Source organism: Chaetura pelagica, unplaced genomic scaffold (genome assembly GCF_000747805.2).
Source record: "Chaetura pelagica isolate M959 unplaced genomic scaffold, ChaPel_1.0 scaffold50, whole genome shotgun sequence".
In the NCBI taxonomy this organism is placed as follows: Eukaryota; Metazoa; Chordata; class Aves; order Apodiformes; family Apodidae; genus Chaetura; species Chaetura pelagica.
The window spans coordinates 1,391,233-1,413,493 of NW_009952366.1; the positions used below are offsets into that span (position 1 = coordinate 1,391,233).

Sequence of the window (22,261 nt, forward strand, 5' to 3'; positions counted from 1 at the left end):
GCCTTTGTCTCCGGTGAGCGCTCCCGCGCCGCCGCCGCGCGCCGCCCCGCCTGGGCACCCGCCCCGCCGGGTTGGTTTCTGGCGCCTGAGGCCTCTCTGCCTGTAAAGTTATTTTCCTTGCTTTAATAGAACAGGAGAATTTCACACCGCTCTCCTCAGCCGCTTTTCCCCGCGCCTTTGCCCGCCGCGTTCCTGCGGCCGCCCCGAGGGGCTGTGCCGTGACTTTGCCTCCAGCTGAAGCCTCTCCCGCTGTGTCGTGCCTCCCGTGTGCGCCGGGAGCGTTCCTCTTTCCCAGGGCAACAGGGCGGACGTGGAACCGCCGTGGTTCGCGGGAAGGGCGGCCGTGCTGGGAGGAACTGCCCCTGAGGAGGCTCTCCCTGCTGACGGCTGTGGCGATGGTCTCGTTTTATAAATCATCCTGGTCGCTTAGAAGTTAAACGAAATCCCTCTGTCGGGCTCCTGTGCTCTGACTGATTTCTGAAGAACAGAAACAAAATTAATAATTTTTTTAAAAAAAGAAAAAATCCGAACAAAACCCTCCACGTGAATGGGAAGATGCAACAGCTAAAAGTCCTCCACATTTTGAAACTCTGGAAATGTGGAGGGCAGCTGGGAAAAGGCTTAAACGCCACTTTCCTATAGGTCTGTAATAATGAGTGTCTGGCAAAGGAAAACAGAAGGCAGTTTCATTTCTGACAAGACCTGTTTAAGAAGCACTTCATATTTTTGCTAGTTTTCAAGTAGCTGGAGAGGAAGCCAGCTATGAAACTGTATTACTGAATTTGCTGCAGTCCGAGTAAAAGAGAATGTACCGGTCAGACACTTGCAGGCAGAGCACAGAAATTAATATAAAGCATCTGAAAGGGACAATATCCGGGGGGACTGAGCCCCAGCAAAGAGATCTGTTTCAAAACTAAGGTAAAACCTTTGACAAGGAACTTAGCTGAGAGAAACTTCCATCAAGCTGAAGCTTGTGGAGTGTAGATAGTGTAGATGGCCCTGGTGTAGGATTAGCTCTGAAATGCTACTTGACATGAGATGGGAAAACACAGTGTGTAATGGAAGGGCCCACAGAAGCGAGCATGTGGAGCTCTGCACTTTTTGGCATAGAAGACAAGCTAAGATAATTATTTGGATTTGAAAAAAGATTGAAGAGCTGTGAATTGCTACATCACTTGTAACATTTCTTTCTTGGATCTAAAGGCTTCAAAAATATTAGCTGCAAGACTCATTTTTAAAGGGTTGAAGTATCTGCGGGGGGAAAAAAAGCCACAGAATTTGTGCGTGAAAAAGACACTGGATTATGAATTAACTTCAGGAGCCAGATGGAAGCAAGACAGTGGTCCAGCCTGCAAGCAAGTGTTGGGAAGCAGTGAGGAAAAACTTCTAATGTTTTTGACAGATGATGTCAGAGTCAGAGCTGGTTCAGAACAACATGACATAAAATAGAGGCTAATTATTAGATGAAGCCATCAAAAAGAAAACACTAAAGGAAAATTACTCTGATCTTACCATTTCTATGAGAAAGCCCAGGAAATGATTCAGGCACTGAAGTGGTAACCTGTAGAGTAGGAGAACCAGGAAGGCATAATATTATTTGGTAGATTTAAAAATTGGAAAATCATTTAATGATGTATATTCAAATTGCGTGTTACAGAAGACACAATTTATGGCTAAAATGAAGCACATGTCTTGGAGAGGTATGAAGCTTTCATGCTGTGGCTAAAACATAACAGTTCTTCATCGGTTTTCTATAGGGATTACTTACGCTCATTAAAAAAAGAATTGCCCTTTTTTTCTAGCCACAACATTATAATGAGTTATTAACATTTGGAAAGTTTTGAGACAGTCTCAAAATTTCTTCAGTATTATGACAAAATTGGAGGCACTGTTGCAGAATAGGCATGTGCTTGCTGATCTGGTCCTTCATGCCTGATTTGTTTGGCTGCATGGTATCTGTCCATCCAGTCATATGATGAAAATGCATCATAGTAGAATAAGAGTTTTCCAGCAAAGATACCTGCTAACATCTACCAATATTTGAAAATGAATGCAGTTAGCCTATATTAAAATTAGGGCTGGGAAACAGTATCATCGCTCATTTGAGAGCATTAGTACTACTGAATAACATTAGAGATGAGAAACCCCATATAAACAGAAGTTACTCTTCCTTATATTCATCTAAAATATTAACTGTATATGTGGTAGTTCTTCAAAATTATCAGATATTTAAATGTTAGTTATTTACCCTGAAATGGGTACTAAGAGACTCTCCAAACATGCTATCAGTCATAGAACTACTTTTTTCTTTGAGTGTGGCTATGAGAATAGATTTATTTTGCATGTTCAAATGACATCGTGGTCACGTACCCCAAATACCTTACTCAAAGTATGTGTAAAATGACATTTTTATTTCACATGGTAAAACCTTTGCTTCTTAAGAGTGTGAGAGGTTTTACATTTATACATTCATAATCCCCAAACCAGTATGAAGAGGTTTCTAGAATCTGTTCTAATACAGATCCCAAATTAAATTACAGGGAAACATGATCTACATTTGACAGAATTGGTCTAAAAATGTGAAGTTGTTAGTTTGTACTCACATAGCTCTGCAAACTAAAAAGTAACATTATTGCAGATTGGCACAAAACTATTACTCTCCACAATATTTTATGTTACTATAGGGATTTTGACAAATACCTATGCTGAATTGTAGTTTTAGAAGCTAGCAAGCAAGAAATTAGAATTCTGTTGAACAGTATTATATGCAAGAAGATAATCACGTTACAGAACATTACATTACATGGTCTGTAAATCAGTTTCAGAGAATATTTTCAGATATTTGTCAGATGTTATTTTATTTTAATGATGACATAAAGCGTGGAACCCTTGCTTTCAGTTGTATCCTACAGAAAAGTTTCAGATCCATTTTAAGATACAGAAAACTGTTTTATATTTTTATACTTCAAAAAGCTGACATTTGCCATATTGCATCTTCTTTATCACATGTCATTGCTGTAAATTGGACACAGACACAGAAAAATCTGTGTTTAAGTATTTTCATATTTTACTGTAAAATACTGTTTGTAATATAATTCTAATTTTTGGCATATGTTTCTTTGCTCTGAAATTTATGTGTAAGCGTATGGACTGATTGCTTAAAAGACACAGTAGATTTCATCTTGTGAGCAGCTGAAGTAGAACCATTTTGAGTAAACTAACATTTTTATACTCATAAATAACATATAGTTAGACAACTATCATGCCATAGTTTGAAGTCATGTTGGGTTTTCTTTCATACCTTCATGTTGGGTTTTTTCTTTTAGCAGGCAAGCTGAGAAAACAATTTAAATTAGGTAGGAATGTTATTACAGACAATATATGAGTGATCTTGTATGAGATGCTACTAGTTCTGTTCAAGTTCTTCCATCAGGTAACCAAATTCAGGGTTGTTACACAATGGCGTATAACTGCACTTAATTTCAATTAAATGAGATTTGTAAAGTGCATTAATATAATTTATTGTGTCATGTGCTTAAAAAGTGGAAGCAGGCATGCTTTGGGCTTACAGTCTTTTCATAGGTTCTGACAAAAGCAGAAAACTCCAAATTTCAATTATCATTCCTAGGAAACCTAGGAAAGTTAGAAAGTTTCAAGGTAAGTTGTATTCGGCAATAATGTAAGATCCGGAGGAACTAGAGTGAGAGGAAGATTGGGTTGCTAAGTATTGTGGGCTCAATAGATGTTTTCCTTTACACCATAAAATCAATTTACTGATTGCACAGTTTTAATACCCAGTTCTAAATACTAGTGTTCCTTCTCATATCCCAAAGAAATGTAATTGGCTTCCTTTAAACTCCAAACTGAGAGGCTGGTTTTGGTTCTGTGAAATAGTTTATTTCACTGACACATTTTTCTTAATTGATGGTCTGAATTTGTTCTGATGCATTTTGACATTTGTTTTCACTTACGTAATTTCCATGAGAGAAATTTGAGGAATCAGAAAAAAACAGTTTGAGGTCTGGAATGAGCAGCAGGGGGTCCATGGTTTTGATACCCCTGTTGGCATGGGGAGATTCTGGTTGTGTGGGCTGCAGAGATGTTATACTTCTTAGCATGACAAGACTTTGTTTCACTTGGTATTTCTTATATCTGCTCAGTATTTGCTTATGCTGTTGATCTTGGTGAGCTACTTGAAAGTTAGATAGGAAAAATAAGAACAGAGTTCCTTAAGGGTGTAGTTTAATGATTTTTCATATCAGTGGTAGGCTAGGGTGGTATGAGAGGGGTATGTATGTGGTTCATGATAATTTTCTTTTTGTACTCTTAGCAAGTTTTTGTATGTAATTCACATGATGTTCATTTCCACAGTGACCATTAGGTGAGAGTTGGCAATGAGGTATATAGTTTGTAGAATGGCTGTATTTCTTCTTCCACCCCCAAGTATCTGATGCTACTATAATGATGGAAAGCATATTTTTTCCACTAGTGATACAGTTCGGTATATTCAAAATACAAAGATCAATTAAAAACACCCCATATCGAGCCAGACATTTAAAAAAAAATACTGCTTATAAACCAAAATACATTTAGTAGATATGTAATGTACATGTATGAAAATAAAAATTACAAAAATATTATTTTATTCAGATGTTTCTTATGTATCTCACATATGTTAAAGAAATATTTTGTAACAGGATGACATTCCTATGTCTTTTCAAATCTGCTTTATTTCATATAATGTTATGAAGAAGTGCATTTTGGGGGAAAGTTTTTTACTTGACATACATTAGCCAATATATTTAAAAATGTATGCCAGTGGCTGAAAAGAGTATACGATTCAGTGTTATGTGCTTCAGTTTTCTAAAATGAAAAAAAAAAGCCCAACCATACTTGTTGCCAATGAAATAAAATTTGGAGATTAAGAACAACATAAATATGTATTAGAAAAGGCTGGACTTTTCTGCAGTGTGTTACGCTAAATACTACAAAGAGGTCATAATATGCATGAAACAAACCCACTTCTCATCAAGAAAATTAGATTTTGTCTTCACCTGGAAAAAATGCTGAATAGCTTGGCTGGTCAAAATATCCCTGTGCATCTTTTGACTTAATGTCTCATGTCTAGGTCTTTTTCAATAATTGTTGGCATGTAATTACTTGTCTCATAAACCTTGTTCTCTTTCTTGACAAATTAGTGATTTATTCCCACTGCATCAAACCTAAGATTACTATGCATTTTTACTGATTAAGACTACATTAATTTTGTGAATGTCTGTGCATATTTTGCAATGCTGTTAATTCCCAGAAAATTTAAAATAAGTTCAATGAGTGAACCTTTCTTAAAAATAAACTGAAATTTTCTTCATCAGCAATGACTCAAGCTGTAACAGTTTCTTGTAAGAGCTCCTTGCATAACATTACTCAGCAGAAAACAAAAATAGTTTGTGTGTAGATATTCACCTCCTTTTATGATTGTTGAATTATTTTTTTTTAAGCAGAATAAAAAAGACAAGTCTTTACATTGTCTAAAAGTGTTTGATTATCTTATCCAGTTATATCAGTTTTTTTCATTATTTACTTGATTTGAAGTTATTGTCAGGAAGGAAGCGGATTTTTCTTCAATCATTTCAAAATGCACATATCTCATTTCTTTTCTTTATGTAACAGAGACACTGGAAAGCAAAATTACCCCTTCTCTAAAAACTCTGCTGTTTTCATTCTGGTTTAGTGTTTCTCTTTATTTCTGTTCTCTACTATAATGTTACACCCTTATTCTTCATTAACTAAAAGTTACTGGATGTTCTGAAGTTCAAACAAGGAAGTCATTTATGGAGAAAGGTGGCTTTCTTTTCAGATTTGGTACTATTGAGAAGCAGATTAAGCACCAACACACAGACACTGAAATAAAATTCTGGTCATAACTTAGGCACCATTTATTCCTTCTGAAGTTCGAAGTGTGTTTGTAGGACTCATGCCTTGGTAGCTTAACACCATGAAAATTAATGTGTCAACACAGTTGGGACCGTTTTCAATAAATTGTAATATATGCATGACCAGTAATTGTGGTCATGCTATAAAATTATTTGCAGTAGAGGTGAGATCAATAAAAACAGCTGTTTAAATTGACATGCAGGTGGTTAGGTCAGATTCAGGAAAGCTGCCATGCTAGGTGGGTACTTGTGCAATATCTACACATGAGAAAAGGCAACACAGGAGCTATTTTCCAAATCTTAGTAACAGTTTGTTTGCTAGACATGTTAGCTTTTATATATGTTAAAAGAATTACAAGTATTTAGAAATCTAAAAATTATTAGCAAAACTATAGAATAGTTTTAGCCAAGATGGAGAGGAATTAGAAAATACAAAATGTTTAGTAATTCATTCATAGCAATACATTTCACTTTAAAATAAATGTACATTTTGAAAAGGTAATATTTTCTAAAGAACTAATACCAAACTGAAGTATTTAATCCTGAGTCAAACAAAATATGCTGTGAAATCTAACTTTGGCTCACACTTGATTGGTAATAAAAATTAATTCATTTCTCCCAGCAGATTAACCAGCTACAAGGCAGCCAGGAAAATACATTAGTATAGTGATTGTAAATCAAAACATTTAATATATTAATCTGCTGCATTTTCTAAAAAATGCAGTAGTGTAAATTGTCAGATAGAGGTGACTAGGAAATGTATAATGAATAAGTTTCTAAACAAAGAAGTGATAATGCTGACTGAATTCTCTTGTCAATTATACTAAAGTAGCTCTGTTAAACTAATAGATTTTTCCACATCACCCTAGTTCAGCTAGGAGTAAAAGCTTCTGAATGAGGAGTACAGCTGAAGGAAAACTGAGTTTTCCCACTTATAGAAGCAAAATAAATAGTTACTTCTTTCTGATGCTACATATTAATTGCCTGTAGGTTTCTCTAAGCTCTAATATAGAGATGTTAAGCACTTTTTACAGAAATCCTTTATTTTTCTTTTTTGTACAGATGATGACACATTTTCTGATGTGTTTTGTGAAAACTCTAAGAAGCTAATCAATGTGCATTTGTTTGCCCTGGCTGCTAAGTATTATACTTTGTCCAGCCTTGGAGTGTGTACCCCATTAGAAGATCTACTTGAAGCACTGAAAGGTGACAGTCAAGGAACAACAGGTATATTTACATTTGTCTTTAAATTTTTATTTATTCACTATAGGACCTGCAGAGTTTGGTTTGGGGGCAGTTTGGTGGGCTTTTTTCCTGCATGCTTCTCACTTTGATTTTAATTTCTTCCTAGACTGTTTCTTCATTCCCTTTGTTTAGAAAATCTATTATCATGCTAAAATTTGAGCAGACAGGTCATAGCATTTAGTACTATAGACCTTTCCAAAGATACAGTTTTAAAGGGGATGGGATTGGTAAGCAGGCACATCAGTATTTGAGATGTTTGTAAATGCCCTTTACTTTTCTTCTTCAATGGCAGGACTCATGGTTGCTATTCTTCCTTTTTTTTTTTAGAAGAAAACAAATATTACAAGTATGGTTTTTTTTGTTACATTTATTGTTTAATATTAAATATGTGCTTTTGCTTTTAGTTGCATATGGCCCAATAAGTGTTTGATGTCTAAAAAAAAATAACAAATTTATTATTTTATTCATTCTGTATGTTTTGGACCAATACCAAATATGTGTCATAAAACTAGAGTAACTCCATTTTCTGCAGTTAAAGAAATTGAATTTAAACAGTCAAGTTGGCATCAAGTTTGACACTGAAAATCTTACCCCTGATTATATTTCTTCTGTTAGATGATAAACTGGCATTTAAACTTACTTGGACTGCTGTCATTTCTACTGAAAATATGCTCTTTATGGAGTCCTCAGTCATGGATTTGTCACCATCATTCAGATTTCTCACAGACAGACTGAGCAGCTTTTGCTTTCTAGTGTGTTTTATCTCTATAATACATTAAAACTGACATTTCTTATCCTAAGTGATAGCACCATTATGTATGTTGAGCATTTCTCCCATTTTCTACAGCAATCTTCTCCTTCCAATTTTGCCATTTTCCAGGGTTGACTCCCCAGTTTCTCATTTCTTCAGAATTACTAAAATGCCATGGCTAAGATGATTTGTTGTGCATTGATCTTACTTTCTGGCTTCTTTCCTTCTGCTCTTAGTTAATCTGAAGCCCTTTTCTCATTTGACAACTGTATGCTGCTTTTCTTCTGCTTGCTTTTTAGGTCTATTCATTGCTATGATGTTTACATTCCCTGTGTTCTGCTTAATTTTCTGGAATTGTGTAGTTCTACCTTGTTATGCTTTTGTTCATACCTGGATTACCTTTCTTAGACAAAACTACAGGGTTTCTTTCATCTTCTTGTCATGCAGAATGGAGCCTCAGGGTAAGACAGTTGCTGAGTATTTTACTCTGTCTTGCAGGAGTGCTGCTCAGTTTGGTAACTGGGGCCTGGGGTTGTGATGCAGTAATTCTAAAATATATGTCATAGGAAAAATAAAGCATGTTCCAAATGTATGGTATTAGAATTCAAAACCTTTCTGTTGAATTGGCAGTAAGTACTAGTTAAATTAGCTTAATTGAAATTCCTAGTAATTTGGCAGAAGCAAAATACCAAATTATGGATGTGCAAGTCACCAAATGAAAGGTGTGATCTTTTAATTTTAAGCTATTACAGGTATTTTTTACTTAATTCTGTATTTCAGAAAATATATTCATTTCCTGACATGCTAAAGCTTGCAAGTCACGAGAAATTTAAGTGTCAGAAAATGGGCACCTTTACAATGGCTATTCTGAAAATAATGTATCAGGATAATTATGTTTCAGATGTCTTTAAAACAGTTATTTTGTTCTAAGACAAACATACTTATGAAGTTATTCCCACAGTCTGCATACTTGCACAGTTCTCTAACTTCTTCACCATCTTAATGTAGGCATATTGCTATCCTTCCTTGGATAGCACAAACATATTAAGCATATTTTGGACACACCTATTTAGAATGGAGTTCTGAGTCTCAAGGTTCTCTCCATTGTTTCCTAACAAAGGTCTCCTTACTGCACCATCAGGTTTCTTCCAGTAAAATTTCTTTAAAATCCATAATATTCTGTAAACAACATAATTTTTCACAAGCTGAAATATAAGTAGAATGTTCATTCTGCAAAAAGAGGAAAAGAGGTCTAAAATATTTGAGAAACATTAGTAACTAAGGTGAGAAATACTTTATATATGTAGGTATAAGCAAACTATGATTTTTTTTTTTTTACCTGGAACATCAGCTTTTATAAGTGGGGTCTTGTTTCTGGATTTCTTCCATGTTTGAAGTACTTAATTTGGCTGAAGAACTCTCTGAAATGGTACATCTCACAGCATTACCCTATTCAGTCTTTTGACTTCTTATTATAGCAAAGTGTAAAAGGTGCAAGATGTGGTGATAGTTCAGAGTGACAGTACTACTTTGCAGAAGTCAAACAACTTTTCTTTCTGTCAAGAAGTTAAATGTCTGTTTCTTCCTGTTCCCATTCTTCTGCTTTGTTTGATGAGCCTATCCAGACACAAAAATGTTTGAGTATAAACAAGAGACTTAAAAAAAATAAAATTCTTTCTGTTTTGTTTTGGTTTTTTTTTTCATTTGAAATGTTTACAAGGGTTTTTTAAGACACCAAGTAGGTTTTCACAATTTTAAAGGTAAGGAGGATCTTTGGTGAAATGACAAGCACTTGTATCTGCAGTTTGTTTTGTTTAAAAGCATTTCGGTCTATTTTTCCTTTTTTTAGTTTATAAAGTCTATATTAGATTGTAATTATTGTCATAACCATTTGTTGTAAAAATCATATGCTGTGGGTTTGGGGAAAACCGGAGAAAACACTAGGTTTCTCATGAGCTCAGTTCAATTCCCCACTGGCTTTTAAAGAAGTAACACTCTTGGCTCCGTTCCCAGCATGATCTGATCAAAGAATAAGCTTAGTTTTTGCCTAATGATCAGTTTCTAGACACATGAACACATACTTCGCAAAAAGCAGAGAATGGGAAAATATATTAATATGTCTAGCCATGTAGAAATGTCTTGTTTTTCGGGAGCCTGCTCATTAGAAACAGCCCAGTTTCTCCTACCTTCACTCAGACTTATAAAAGTGTAAGAGTTGATGGCCTAAGGGAAATGTGAGGTGTCTCCCAAAGGAGCAACTTCTGAGCTCCTCCTTGGGTTGTAGGATGTAGAGATTAGCAAGTGGGTGTTTGGTATTCTCCATAAGCAGTTAAGCTGTGGTAGAGACTGACTCCATCTCATTACCATGGCAACAAGGAAATGAGGGGTTTTCTACCAGAAAGATGTAACAGTTCTATAACCCATACATAGGGTAAATAAAGAAATTAAGTTGCATCTTCCTTTGAAGTTCCCCAGCATCATTCATAACTTTTGAGATCTCTCCCACTTGATATTGTGAGCAAATCTGCAGAATTAGCAAGTTGTACTGTGTGATTATTAATTTCCCCTGCCCTTGTATTTCATATATATGAAGGTGAATGTGATAAATGACACCCAAATAAGAAGAAATAGTACAGTTTTATAGTAGTAGCTATCGTCTAATATCTGGTCAGGTATTAGATATACTACATCTTAAAAAACACTACACCAAAGTACTAAGTTTTCTAGTATGTTGAATTTCACTAATTCATCTGTAATTCAGAACCTTAGTCTGGTAATAATTCAGTTAATTTTAAATTAAATATAAATATCCTTAAAATATAAAAATACCATAGCATATTTTTTCCTGATTGATTGCAAATCTTTATTATTATGGATTAATGTGTATTTATTCTCTGAATCTGATACAGGTATCAAAACCGATGAGTTTATGAATAGTAAGAAATCTCATGAAGTGCAGGTGATGTCAGAGCTGGTAGACAAACTAGCAAATAATTTTGGTATAAAGCAGGTAAGAAAACAATTCTTACTTTATGTTACGGTGTGCTTTCCAAATTATTCTCATTGTGTTCAAGTACTGCATTTTCGTATTCTCTCACTGCTGTTCTTATTTTTCCTGTAAATAATTGTAGCTAAAGAATAGTCTTTATGGCCAAGGTGAAGGACAATGTTGTTTATACATTTATCATTCCAAAGGAGCTGCCTTTCTGAGAGTCATAATCTTTTTATGACTCATTAAAAATTTTAAGAAATTATAATAATCTTCTGTGTTGAACAGCTAAAAATTGTGCTGCTTTTTGCCATGCATGAGTACTGCCTTGTTCATCAGTATTGTGTTTCTGGCAATTCACCATAGGTGTCAGTAGGAGAGCAAAACTTAATTATTTTCCTTCTGTCAAGGAGTACCTAGAGACCAAAGGAGAAAATCTGAGAAATTTTGAAAACATGAATTCTTATTCTGCCACAACGGATTTAAAATGTTTCCTGTTTTTTAATGTTGTTCACCTTTCTTAAAAATGGATTGAGATCTTCAATGAGGAATTTAGTTACAACTTTTTAAGTTTGAAGAGAGACCTGATTAAGCAGAGGTTTATGTCACAGAATAGGCATGAAGTACATTTGGTAGAACATGTGTGGGATCCAGGCACCTAGCACTATAATTACCCCGTGATTACAGGTTGAGTATTTAATATATCACATGGCAAGTCCATCGTCAATGTTGAAGAATTGCAGGATTTCTTTCACAAAATGTGATTGTGACTTACCTTTACTTTTTTACATGCTATTAAGATTGCACAGTGCACACAATTGCTTTTGCATTAAAACCTCATAGGTATTTACTTATGATTCTGTTGACAAAGCACAAGCATCACAACAATACTTTTTTCAGTACCATATTTCACATTCTGGTTGACAAAAGTAACATCAATACCATTTCTTTGTTTTACATATACATAATTTTCTGTAAGCTTTTACAATGTTAAACTTACTGTTAGATTTCATGGCTTAGATCTTTGTTGTGGTAAGACTTAAGTTTTTAAGTATCTGGGTGAACTAAGATGTGTTAATAATTTTAATTTCTGTAATGCTAGTAACTGGCTAATGTAGCTTCATCCTCACTTTAAACTAGATGATTAGTACCTCTGGATGCTGCATTTGATTTCTTTCTACATCTGAGCTGCACTTGCTTTCTATGTAAGGGGCCATAAGTATAAATGGAGACTGGTTTCCTCCAGCCTAATACTCATTCACATGAAGATTTGTGGACATCAAAGTATATTTGTTTAAAACCAAAGATTGATAGGTATCTGCCCAGATTTTATTCTAAACATACTCCCTCTGAGCCTTTGTTTTTCCCTAAGTATGTCTGAGTGTAGTTTAAAATTAATCATAGAATTGTTTAAGGAAGGGACTTTAAAGATCATCCAGTTCCAACCCCCCTGCCAGTGGGACAGCTCTCACTAGACCAGCCCCATCCAACCTGCCCTTGAAGGAGAGGGCATCGACAGCCTCCCTAGGCAACCCCTTCCTTTGTTTCACCACCCTCATAGTGAATATTTCTTCCTAATATCTAACCTTAAAATACCTTCTTGCAGTTTAAAACCATTACCCCTTGTACTCTCACTACATGCCCTTGTAAAAAGTCCCTCTCCAGCTTTCCTACCCTTTCAGGTACTGTAAGGCTGCTATAAGGTCTCCCTGGAGCCTTCTCTTCTCCAGGCTGAACAGCCCCAACTCTCTCACTCTGTGTTCATAGGAGAGGTGCTCCAGCCCTCTGAGCTGGACACAGATAAGGGAGAAGAGACAGCTGCAAATGGGTAGACTAAGTACATATTAGATGGTTTATGATATGTTTTCTCCCCCAGATTGTACCTGGCCTTTGCAGTGGAAGAGTGCTAGTTGGCCTGCTTCATACCTGTGCCAGAGGGGGTGCTAAAAAATTAATGGTGTGACTGGTCATGCCCTGGAGGTAGAGTGCATGTCTGTTTTTGGTTCAGTTTAGTGGTAGAGATATAACTGCTGTGTCCCAAGTTGCTGCTGCTGCCACCATAGACTGAAAGGCAGGCCCCAAAACTTGGATTCAGCCCTGAGTTTCTGGAGCTGAACTTTAAATTGGAAGTTATTTGGCTCAGATGGAGTTTAATTTAGATAATATAAATGATGCAGTACTCTCGATAGGCTTGGGTCAGGCCTGTGGCATCCTTGAGAACAGAGATCAAAATATTGATTTCTGACCATCTGTTCTGTGAGGAGCAACTGATGAAGACAAAATTTCAGGCAGTGTTCTCCTTACAACAGGGATTAGCAAGTAAATAGAGAGCTCCAATTAAGGCCAAATATTGCTGGATGAGACACAGTCAATTTATGAGCATCTGCAATCGCTTACATTGATGGAAGGCGATCTCCAGCAGCCCTTTCAAGAGTCAGCCATGGTGACAAGTGTGGGTGCCCTCAATAGTCGTCATGCTCTGAAGAATAGAAATACAGTAGCAGCAGATATGTGAAAGTAAATTCTTCTATCATTAGCATGTCTTTTTGCCTTTTTTACCTTTTGCTTCAGGTGAATAGTAGTTTTTAAAATGTGGAAGACTTTCATGTGCTTAGAAAGCCGTAAGAAACTGTAGTTTGCTTATAATGCAAGAATAAATGTTCCCTGAGATTGCTGGAAGGTGGTGTTTCATATAGCATTTTCATTTAGATTTTAAATAGTCCCTGTGAGATTCAGGAATAAAAAGGAGGGAAAAGCCATATTCAAAGAGTATAAAAGAGTAGAGCCACCTTAATGACCTGACCTAAGTCCCAATGTAGCTGGTTACTAATAAAATCTCAAACCAGTCATTATTAGATATCCACCAACATGCAGCAATTTTGCCCAGTTATTATGCATTTTTATTAGGGGGCTTGGAGTATCTTTAGACAAAGGATTATTTTCTGTTAGTTTTTGGTTGTTGGGTTTTTTTTTTAATGTAAGATTTAATGAAAAATATGATTGCTGTATATCACCAAATATGAAATGCCGACTGCTCTATATTAACTTTTTTCCATTTTAGTCATATACTGTAACAAAATTTATTTGTGCAAAGTTACAAATCCCTACTATATGAAAAGAGCTTTACAGTTACATTTTTAAAAAAAAAAAAAAGCACACCTTCTCAGTTATTAAAAACAACTTCTTTTGTTTTGGTTACCTTTCAACTTAAAAAATACAGGAATTGTGAAATTTTAGGAGAGTTTATTTCCTTAGTGATTTTTTTCTGTTTTTCTCAAAAACCAAAATATGTGCAGCATTTAATTAAAAAAACTCGAGCTGTAAAAGCACAGCACATTTTACAACAGCACACGTCCTCAGGGTGTTTCTTACAGATATTATGGATCACTGACAGCTTGAAAAATGCCCTCCATTTTACTTCCTTACCCATCTCTTGTGGTATTTTATAATGTAGTATAATAAATGGTAAAATGAGAATAAAAGCAACAATTTTATTACTTATTGTAATCACTTCTAGGTTAATTGTTTGAATTGCAACATTAAAGCAAACTAAAGAGTTTTTTCCAAGTGTTTACTGCCCCTTTAAGTATTTTTCCTATTATACAAGTGGAACTTTATTTTATAAAGAAGTGCTTGATTAAACTCTGAAAAGAAGCCAGAGATGTTTCTTCTTTGCTTAAATGCACATTTATTTTCTTTAATGTATTTTTGAAAGTTTTCTTGGAAATTGCAGCACGTGCAGCAAGAGTTGCAACGTGTAATGTATGATAAAATTCTACCTTCAGCATCCATTAAATTTGTGATCTGATGCTGAGAAATGTTGGAATGCTTCTGGAAATGAAGTTCTTGATTGCACTATGCTAGAAACTATGTTTAAACACAGTACCCAGCTCACTGTGGACAAGACCTTTGGAGTTCATTATATCATGGAAATTTCATTTCAGAAGTTCATGCTTGGCAGATACGCTATAGATTGCTGATTACCTTTCCTTATGTAATCAAGGGAGGGTAAAGCAGGGATTAATTTAATGCAGTCTAGTTGCTTAGCACGAGACCATTGCCTGCTTATTTTTGGTAAAATTTTCCTTTCATTTTAAAACTACTGTCCCAGTGCTAATTTAACAATGTAATACTGTTTTATTTTGGAAACAACTGAAAAAACCTTACCCAAACAGCAGTTTGTCTTTACAGCCACTAGAGGTCACACATAGGCGTTAGAAATAATTCACTAGTTTATTCTGTGTCCAGATGCTGCCTCTCACAGTAATAATTTAAAACCTTGTAGAAGTGGAGGTACGTCTATTCTGCATAATAATAGTATCTTCTACATGAAATAGTGGGTAAAATTATTGCTTGGACACACTTATTTCCTTCACTTTTAAATAAACCAGAATATTGGTGATAAATGTGACAAATTAAATTTTAAAAAGTGTGCATAGATAGTATCAATTCTGTTTCACTAAATCTACTCCTGCGCATATTTCCTCAAAGAAATTTGAGGATTATGGCATACCTAAATGGCAAATATGCAGCAGTATCACATAAAGAGTACAGATGAGAAAGCAATGTGTACAGCCTCTCGTGAACAATTTTTACCTTATAGTGTGTATTCAACACTGGTTTACATAGTTCTTAGTAACACTGGTACAAATTTTTCTTTCTAATTTCATTGCTGTACAAATCTTTAACTTTCTTACAATAAGAAAGAAATCTTACTGAGTATTCTTAGCTGTTAAAAACTATGCAGTTGAGTTTTAGATGAATCCGTGTAGTGTATGCTGCTATTTGGAATGACAAATATTAGTGTAAGTTTTCTTACGAATGTGTGACAGACCAAGAACAAATAATATATTTTCTTGAGCCTGACACTTTTAGGAACATCAAAAAATAAGTATTATGTCTAGTAAATGTGATTTTTGGTAGATGCCTAAACAGAAGTGAGCACTATCATTTTCTTCCTTGGAGAAATTGCATTCTGCCTATTCTTGCAAAATATTGTGTTTTATGTATGTATTTATTAAAAATTAAGCACACATAATATAAAGCTGTGATTATGTACTTGAAGTTCTCCAATTCAACCCTTGTTTCTGCTACTACTCTGCATAGGGTTTTCCTTTCTGTGTTATATCAGTTACTGAAGCAGCACATGCTGTCTTTCAGCTATGAGACAAAACTGTCAGCTAGTTATCCCTTCTCTTCTCTCCTTCCTCCAGAACAGGCAGTGAAAGCACATGAGATATGAGCCCCTTTGTTTCCTTACAAAAGCATTCTTATGTTAGTCAAAGCTGAATGGATCATTTGCACAGAATGGGAAAGTGGTATAAATAAGCATTCTGACATAAAAGAGGTTTTAATAACACCTATATTTATGTCGCATCTGAAGTGATTAAGTTAGGTACTCAGTCTGAAGGTGCTTATACCTGTATACTTAGTGGTATACATACTCCTTAGTATGGGAGCTAGACGCCTAAATCTACATACTGTGAACACTTTCTTTGCTGACTATATCCTGACCCAGTTTAGTGAGGAGAAGGTAGTATTGGTGGTTGTTCATGGTTATTTTCTCTAGCAGAAGGAAGTTCTGGGTCAAAAAATACACTGAAAATCTTTTCCAGAGAGTCAGGACATGTTCATTGCATAAGCACTACAGTGTCTGCTGCAGTAAATCAGTAAGACTTAATTCTGTGTTTTAAAGCCAGAATGTGGATCAACAAAGCAAATGATCAAGGTGTATTAGGTGGGATAATTGGTCAGGTAATTATGAAATCCATGCTTACATTTTTAGGGAATTATTTTTGCATTTAATTGAAGTGTGTCTTGCTGCTCATTAATATAACAATTTTGGTTTTCTCTCATTATCTAGGTGATTGATATAGGTTCTGGAAAAGGCTACCTGAGTTCATTTTTGTCCATGCAATATAACTTAAAAGTTTATGGAATTGACTCCTCAAACATCAACACTAATGGTGCTCTTGAACGGAACAGAAAATTGAAGAAACACTGGAGAGCATATCAGAGTCGAGGAAAAACAAACCTCAAAAACCAGAGGCTGGAAAAGGCAAATGAGAGGCCAGAGGAAAGTGAAATTAAATGTAAAGCAATCAGTGCAAAGCCCATAAATAATGACAGCAGTCTTCAAGGTCAGAACGAAGTGACTATCCAAGGCACACTTCCTTCTAGTGGCTTCCCTGAAATAGCCACATCTGAAACCAGTAAACAAGTTGAAGTAGGTTTGGTAGATCGGACACAATCTGAGGAGAGCAAACCTTCTGAAGAGGTTCTTGCTATTCTAAATGTTCTGCCTGTGAATGCTGTAGAAGTTTTTTCTTCTCAGTGTAACTGTGCAGAACTCTGTGAAGAGCAAAAGGCACAAAGAAAAATGTCATCTCTCAAGGCTAAAGCAATCAAGTCAAGTGAATCAAACCTGTATTTCCCATTGACCTCTTGCATCACTGCAGAAACAGAACTCAGTGACATCATAACAGATCTGGAGGTAATTTTAATAATACTTTAAGTAGATTGTCTGTTGTCTTTATATTGCCATTTTCATATGTGCATGATGTTTGCTGGGTGTATGTAGAGTGCTGTCAGTGGTATAAATTAACATTCTGGCCCAATTATGTTTTCCAGTCAGCAGAATTATGTCTAGCAGGTACAGATTGTTTTTCTATTTTAATATATATTTTGGAATTATTTTGAATATGTAAAACAACCTTTAGAATTTATGGGGTAGATAATAATCAACTGTCAAAGTTAACAGCATGCATATTGGCACATTCGTGTATTTTACAATTATGGTTACAGATAACATCTAATTATTATTAAAAGAGTTATATTTATCAGGTAGATTAATATTTTAAGCACTACCATTTCAATTTTCCTAGAATGTCTTTTTTAATTTCAAATTAACTTTGAAGGCGTAGGAGAATTTATTGTGTATATTACTTAGTTGAAGCTGACTGGTAGAGAAAAACATTTAAAAACTAGGCTGGACTAAAGCTGAATGTTTGCCACCTAAAAATTTTGGATCCTGAGACAAGGAGAAAGCAGGCACAGAGAAGCAGCACAAAGTGAAAGGAGACAAGGGGCATTAAAAACCAGGAAGACAGGGTTTATTATTGTAAGCATACATTACTATATAACACAGATGTGTGAAAAAAATCAAATATAGAGCAGCAAAAATAGATGTGCACATAAAAATTATTATAGAAAAGTATCACAGTTGAATGCCTCTGGATTAATTTCTTGTTGATAACCTTGTTAATAAATAAGACTGAAGTTCAAAGCAACATCATGTTTACCATGTGGGTTCCAACTTATAATGCATGAAGGGAAATATCTTGTTATGGATGGTGAAGAGAGATAATTTCATGGAGAAATAGACAGAAAAAGGAAATGGAAGGTAAAGGAAAGCAAGAGGTTGGAATGGACAGAAGCTGAAGTTCTTACATTGTGCTATAGCATAAAATACTCAGTTATTGCTGAATAGTAGTAAGCACACTGCAAAACTGCAGCAGTAATACAGTTTCAGAAATAACTAAGTGGAGAAGGACCTGCTCTTCAGATTACAACTATTTTTAGGAAATTGATTTGATTGTAGCAATTAGGGCTTTGAGAAAAGGAAGTAGCAGTGGTAGTAATACTAGTGATGGGAAAGGTAGAAAAGACAAGAGAAAATGGCCCAGGTCTAGTCACCATGTAGGTGTTCCCTTCCATGCAGGTAAAACAGCTGCTATTTGTAGTCTTCAGCTTCTGCTTCCTCATGACTGGTAGAGTACAGAGAGACATACTTCTGTACCCAAACAAAGCCATCAGCAGTCTGACTCTCCACAGAGGTGATGTACCATGTTTTCTTAGCATCAAAGAGCTTTTATTATGCATTAAAAATTCTAGAACAGAACAGCAGGAGTCGTCATGGAGTTGTGTGTTTAAACTTTACAGCTCACTAGCCATTTGCAGCATGTTTGGGTTTTGGAGTTTGTTGTTATTCATGCCCTTTCATTTGAACAGAGAGATGCTTTATTGTTGCTTTTTTTTTTTTTTCTTCTTAGGACTGTATGATGGTGGGTCTACATACATGTGGGGATCTTGCTGCAAATACACTACGAATTTTTACTGCCAAGCCTGAAATCAAAGCTGTTTGCAGTGTAGGCTGCTGCTACCACCTGTTGTCAGAACAGTTTGAAAACCAAGAAGGTAATTCTTTTAGCTTAACTTGTGGCTGTCAGTTTGCATGTTGAGAATATGATACCTTTTAATTAATAACCCCCTTGTGTTTCTTCCATTCCAGTGGCTTATTTATTACTGGTTTTAATTACAGTATGTGGGTCATTCACTCCCGGATGCCCTCTAGCATTTCTGTTATGCCAATATTCCTAATATTCTTACTGAAATTAGGGACATTAATGCAGAATGTTTTATGTGGTTATGGATACAGCTGGTTTTATTCCATTGCTTCTCTTGTAAAATGTGGAGGCTTTTTTAGTCTAATATGTTTTCATCCTTTTGAAATATTTTGCACCAGATTTTGCCCCTGGCTGTCTGCATACAACATCTATTTATGTTGAGTTGTACATGGTACAGCTATGAGCAGAATTAAGTCCTTGTAATGTAAGTTATTACTTATCTGAGTGCTGTGTTCTGCCAGTTTAGAACATTATGAGACAGTACATATATAACAGTTTTTCCTGGGGAGGCAACCTGAAAATTATTTGGGGATTCACACTACAGGCAAATTTGCCTTCAAATGTGGATTATTTTAATTTTTGATAGAAAGTTGGAAACTTTACTTGAAAGGTAAATTCTGCATAATGAAAAACATGAAGTAGCTGGCTTTCCCTGGGGCAAGCAGTATGTAGCTGAGCTGTCTAAATGACGGTCTGCCGAAGTCCTAGAACACGATAATCATATCAGTCAGATTTGAGAGAGGCGTGGATTGCCAAAGTTTACTTCAGCTCTTTCAGGGAACTTCATGGACAGAAAGGCAGGTGGGACCCAGCTGCTGCTTTTTAACAGTCGACTGCTCAGGCAGCTAAGGCAGCTCCAGACTGACCATGACACATGCTAGCTTTTGCTTGGCTTAATGATCGTTTCATGTTGTTTTTTATCTTGCTCTGCAACAATTTTAAGCATTTTTGAAGTGTGTTAGTTTCAGTTATTTCACAATACTTCAGATCATCCCAAAAGCAAAGAAAAAGATGATACAATTGAAACTTCTAAGTTGTGGAAATGCAGTTAGTAAAAAACATACAATTCCTTTTACATCTGTCATGGTTTAGGCTTAGCCAACAACAAAGACCCGCGCAGCCACTTGCTCACACTGCACACACACATACCCCCAGTGGGATGCGGAGGACAAAGTGGAAGCTCTTGGGTCAAGACAAGGACAGGGAGGATTCACTCACCAGTTATGGTGATGGGCAAAACAGACTCAATTTGAGGAAAAAATATAAATTTAGTTTATCACTACTCAGTTGCAAATAGGACAAAAAGATAAACAACAGAGCTTAAGTACTTTACCCCAGCCCTCCCTTCTTCGCAGGCCCAAATTACTTTGTTTCTGATTTCTCTACCTTCTCCACGCCAGCGGCACAGGGAACAGGGAATGGAATTCAGAGTCACCACGTCATGTTTTCTGCGGCGCCTTCCTTATCAGGGAGAAGGATTCCTCACAGCCTTCCCTTCTTTGCCCACTGGGTCACTTTCATGGGAGAGTCCTTCATAAACCTCTCCAACCCAGGAGGTGCAGTCCATCAGGAGCAGACTGCTCCAGCGTGGGCTTCCCACAGTGTCACAGGCTGCTTTGGCAGCAGTCCCCTCCTCTAGCAGCAGGTCCTTCACGGCTGCAGGTCCACGTGTGCTCCACCCTGGTCCTTCGTGGGATGCTCCACCATGCTCATGGATCGCAGGGAGACAAGCTGCCCTCTCACCGCAGACTGCAGGGGGACCTCTCCCCCTCCTTTCTCACCGACCTTGGTACCTCTGCTCTGGCATTGCTCTCACCTCTGCCCTTCACCTCCCCCCGTCCTCTGCCCTGAGGTCTTATATCAGTTAATGTACCCTTCTTTCATATGTTAATCGCACGGGCTGGGCCTTGGCCAGAAGTGTGGCCGCATTTTTTGGAGCTGGGGGAGCTTTTCAGCAGCTTTTTACCTGAGCCACAACTGGGGCCGCCCCTCCCCTATCAAAACTATGCCAGAACCAAACCAGCACAACATCAGAGTTTTAAAAAATGACAGACTTTTTCAGATAGTTGTAGTTAAGTTTGTGTGTCTGAAACATTTGATTGTTTCTTGTTGTAAAGAAGACAAGACTTCCTGTTTTCGCTGTCGAATTACTTTTTCCAGACCAGTGCCTAAGGCTTTACTAGATTACTGTTACTCAGGCACCACCAAAGGATCAGATGTAATAACATATTCTGAATTCAAACAAACAGCTGTACTTACATGATGGTAAGAGATAGTGCAGTTTCATAGCAGCATGATAATGAAGCCAAAGTAAGTGTTGGAAATCCTAGCTGTTTGATTTTTCTCAGCTTGATGGATAAAAATTATTCTCAAAGTACCTTTAGGCAGAATAAAAGAAAATCACAGTATTCCTTTTCTGTCAAAGCACATAAGTACCTCCAGTGATACTCAAAAGAATGGATTCTTTTTTTTAATATAATTTTTACTATTACTATGATGGTACATATTACAAAATCTATAATGCTGTTGTATTCTCCTGGAAAAGTCATCCACTATATGACTTGTTCAAAAACATGCAGTGGAGGAGGGGTAAGAGCACAAGGACCAACAATATCTGAGAGCTAAAATTTCTTCAAAAGGAAAATGGGAAAGAATTAGGAGTATAGATTTCATCTACACTTGCTATGCATAGATTTCAAACTGACAAAGAATTCCAGAGGATACTGGAGGACTCTTGTTACTAATTAGATTGTATGGATCCAACAATTCACTTGTATAAGAAGTTAACTTATTCCTCTTGCAGCTGTCTGAGGCAAGTAAATTTTGGTACTGCTTCCAACATAGACCAAATCATGATGAAATCATTTAACTTGGAAGTTGCTTCTGGAAGTCATGTGGACCAGATCACAGAGCAAGGCAAGGCCAACTTAGATCAGGTTGTTCAGGATGTTGTCCAGTCACATTTTTAATAGGTCCAAAGGCAGTGATTCAGCAGCCCATGCCAATGTTTGTCCTCAAAGTTTTTTTCCTTATATCCATTTGCATCTCTATTCCTCATATCTATTTGCAGCTCTCATACATTATCTCTTTTCATTGTGCAACTCCAAGAAGAGTCTGGCTTAATCTTTTCTGTTCCCTTTCCTTTAGATTGTAGAAG

The 22,261-nt window shown here is 36.3% G+C and overlaps 2 protein-coding genes across 2 annotated transcripts in view; one reads left to right on the forward strand and one right to left on the reverse strand.

The window, feature by feature from the left end:
• CCDC59 (coiled-coil domain containing 59) overlaps positions 1 to 417 on the reverse strand; it is a 6,717-nt gene extending 6,300 nt beyond the window's left edge. Inside the window, exon 1 of the mRNA XM_010008048.1 lies at positions 146 to 417. Coding sequence (XP_010006350.1) covers positions 146 to 417 — 272 coding nt within the window. The remainder of the gene's footprint in view (positions 1 to 145) is intronic.
• Positions 418 to 596: 179 nt separating this feature from the next.
• Positions 597 to 22,261, forward strand: part of METTL25 (methyltransferase like 25) — a 59,040-nt gene continuing 37,375 nt past the window's right edge. The window contains exons 1-6 of the mRNA XM_010008049.1: positions 597 to 642; positions 1,241 to 1,372; positions 6,996 to 7,160; positions 10,839 to 10,939; positions 16,782 to 17,411; positions 18,970 to 19,114. Of these exons, the coding sequence (XP_010006351.1) occupies positions 597 to 642; positions 1,241 to 1,372; positions 6,996 to 7,160; positions 10,839 to 10,939; positions 16,782 to 17,411; positions 18,970 to 19,114 (1,219 nt within the window). The remainder of the gene's footprint in view (positions 643 to 1,240; positions 1,373 to 6,995; positions 7,161 to 10,838; positions 10,940 to 16,781; positions 17,412 to 18,969; positions 19,115 to 22,261) is intronic.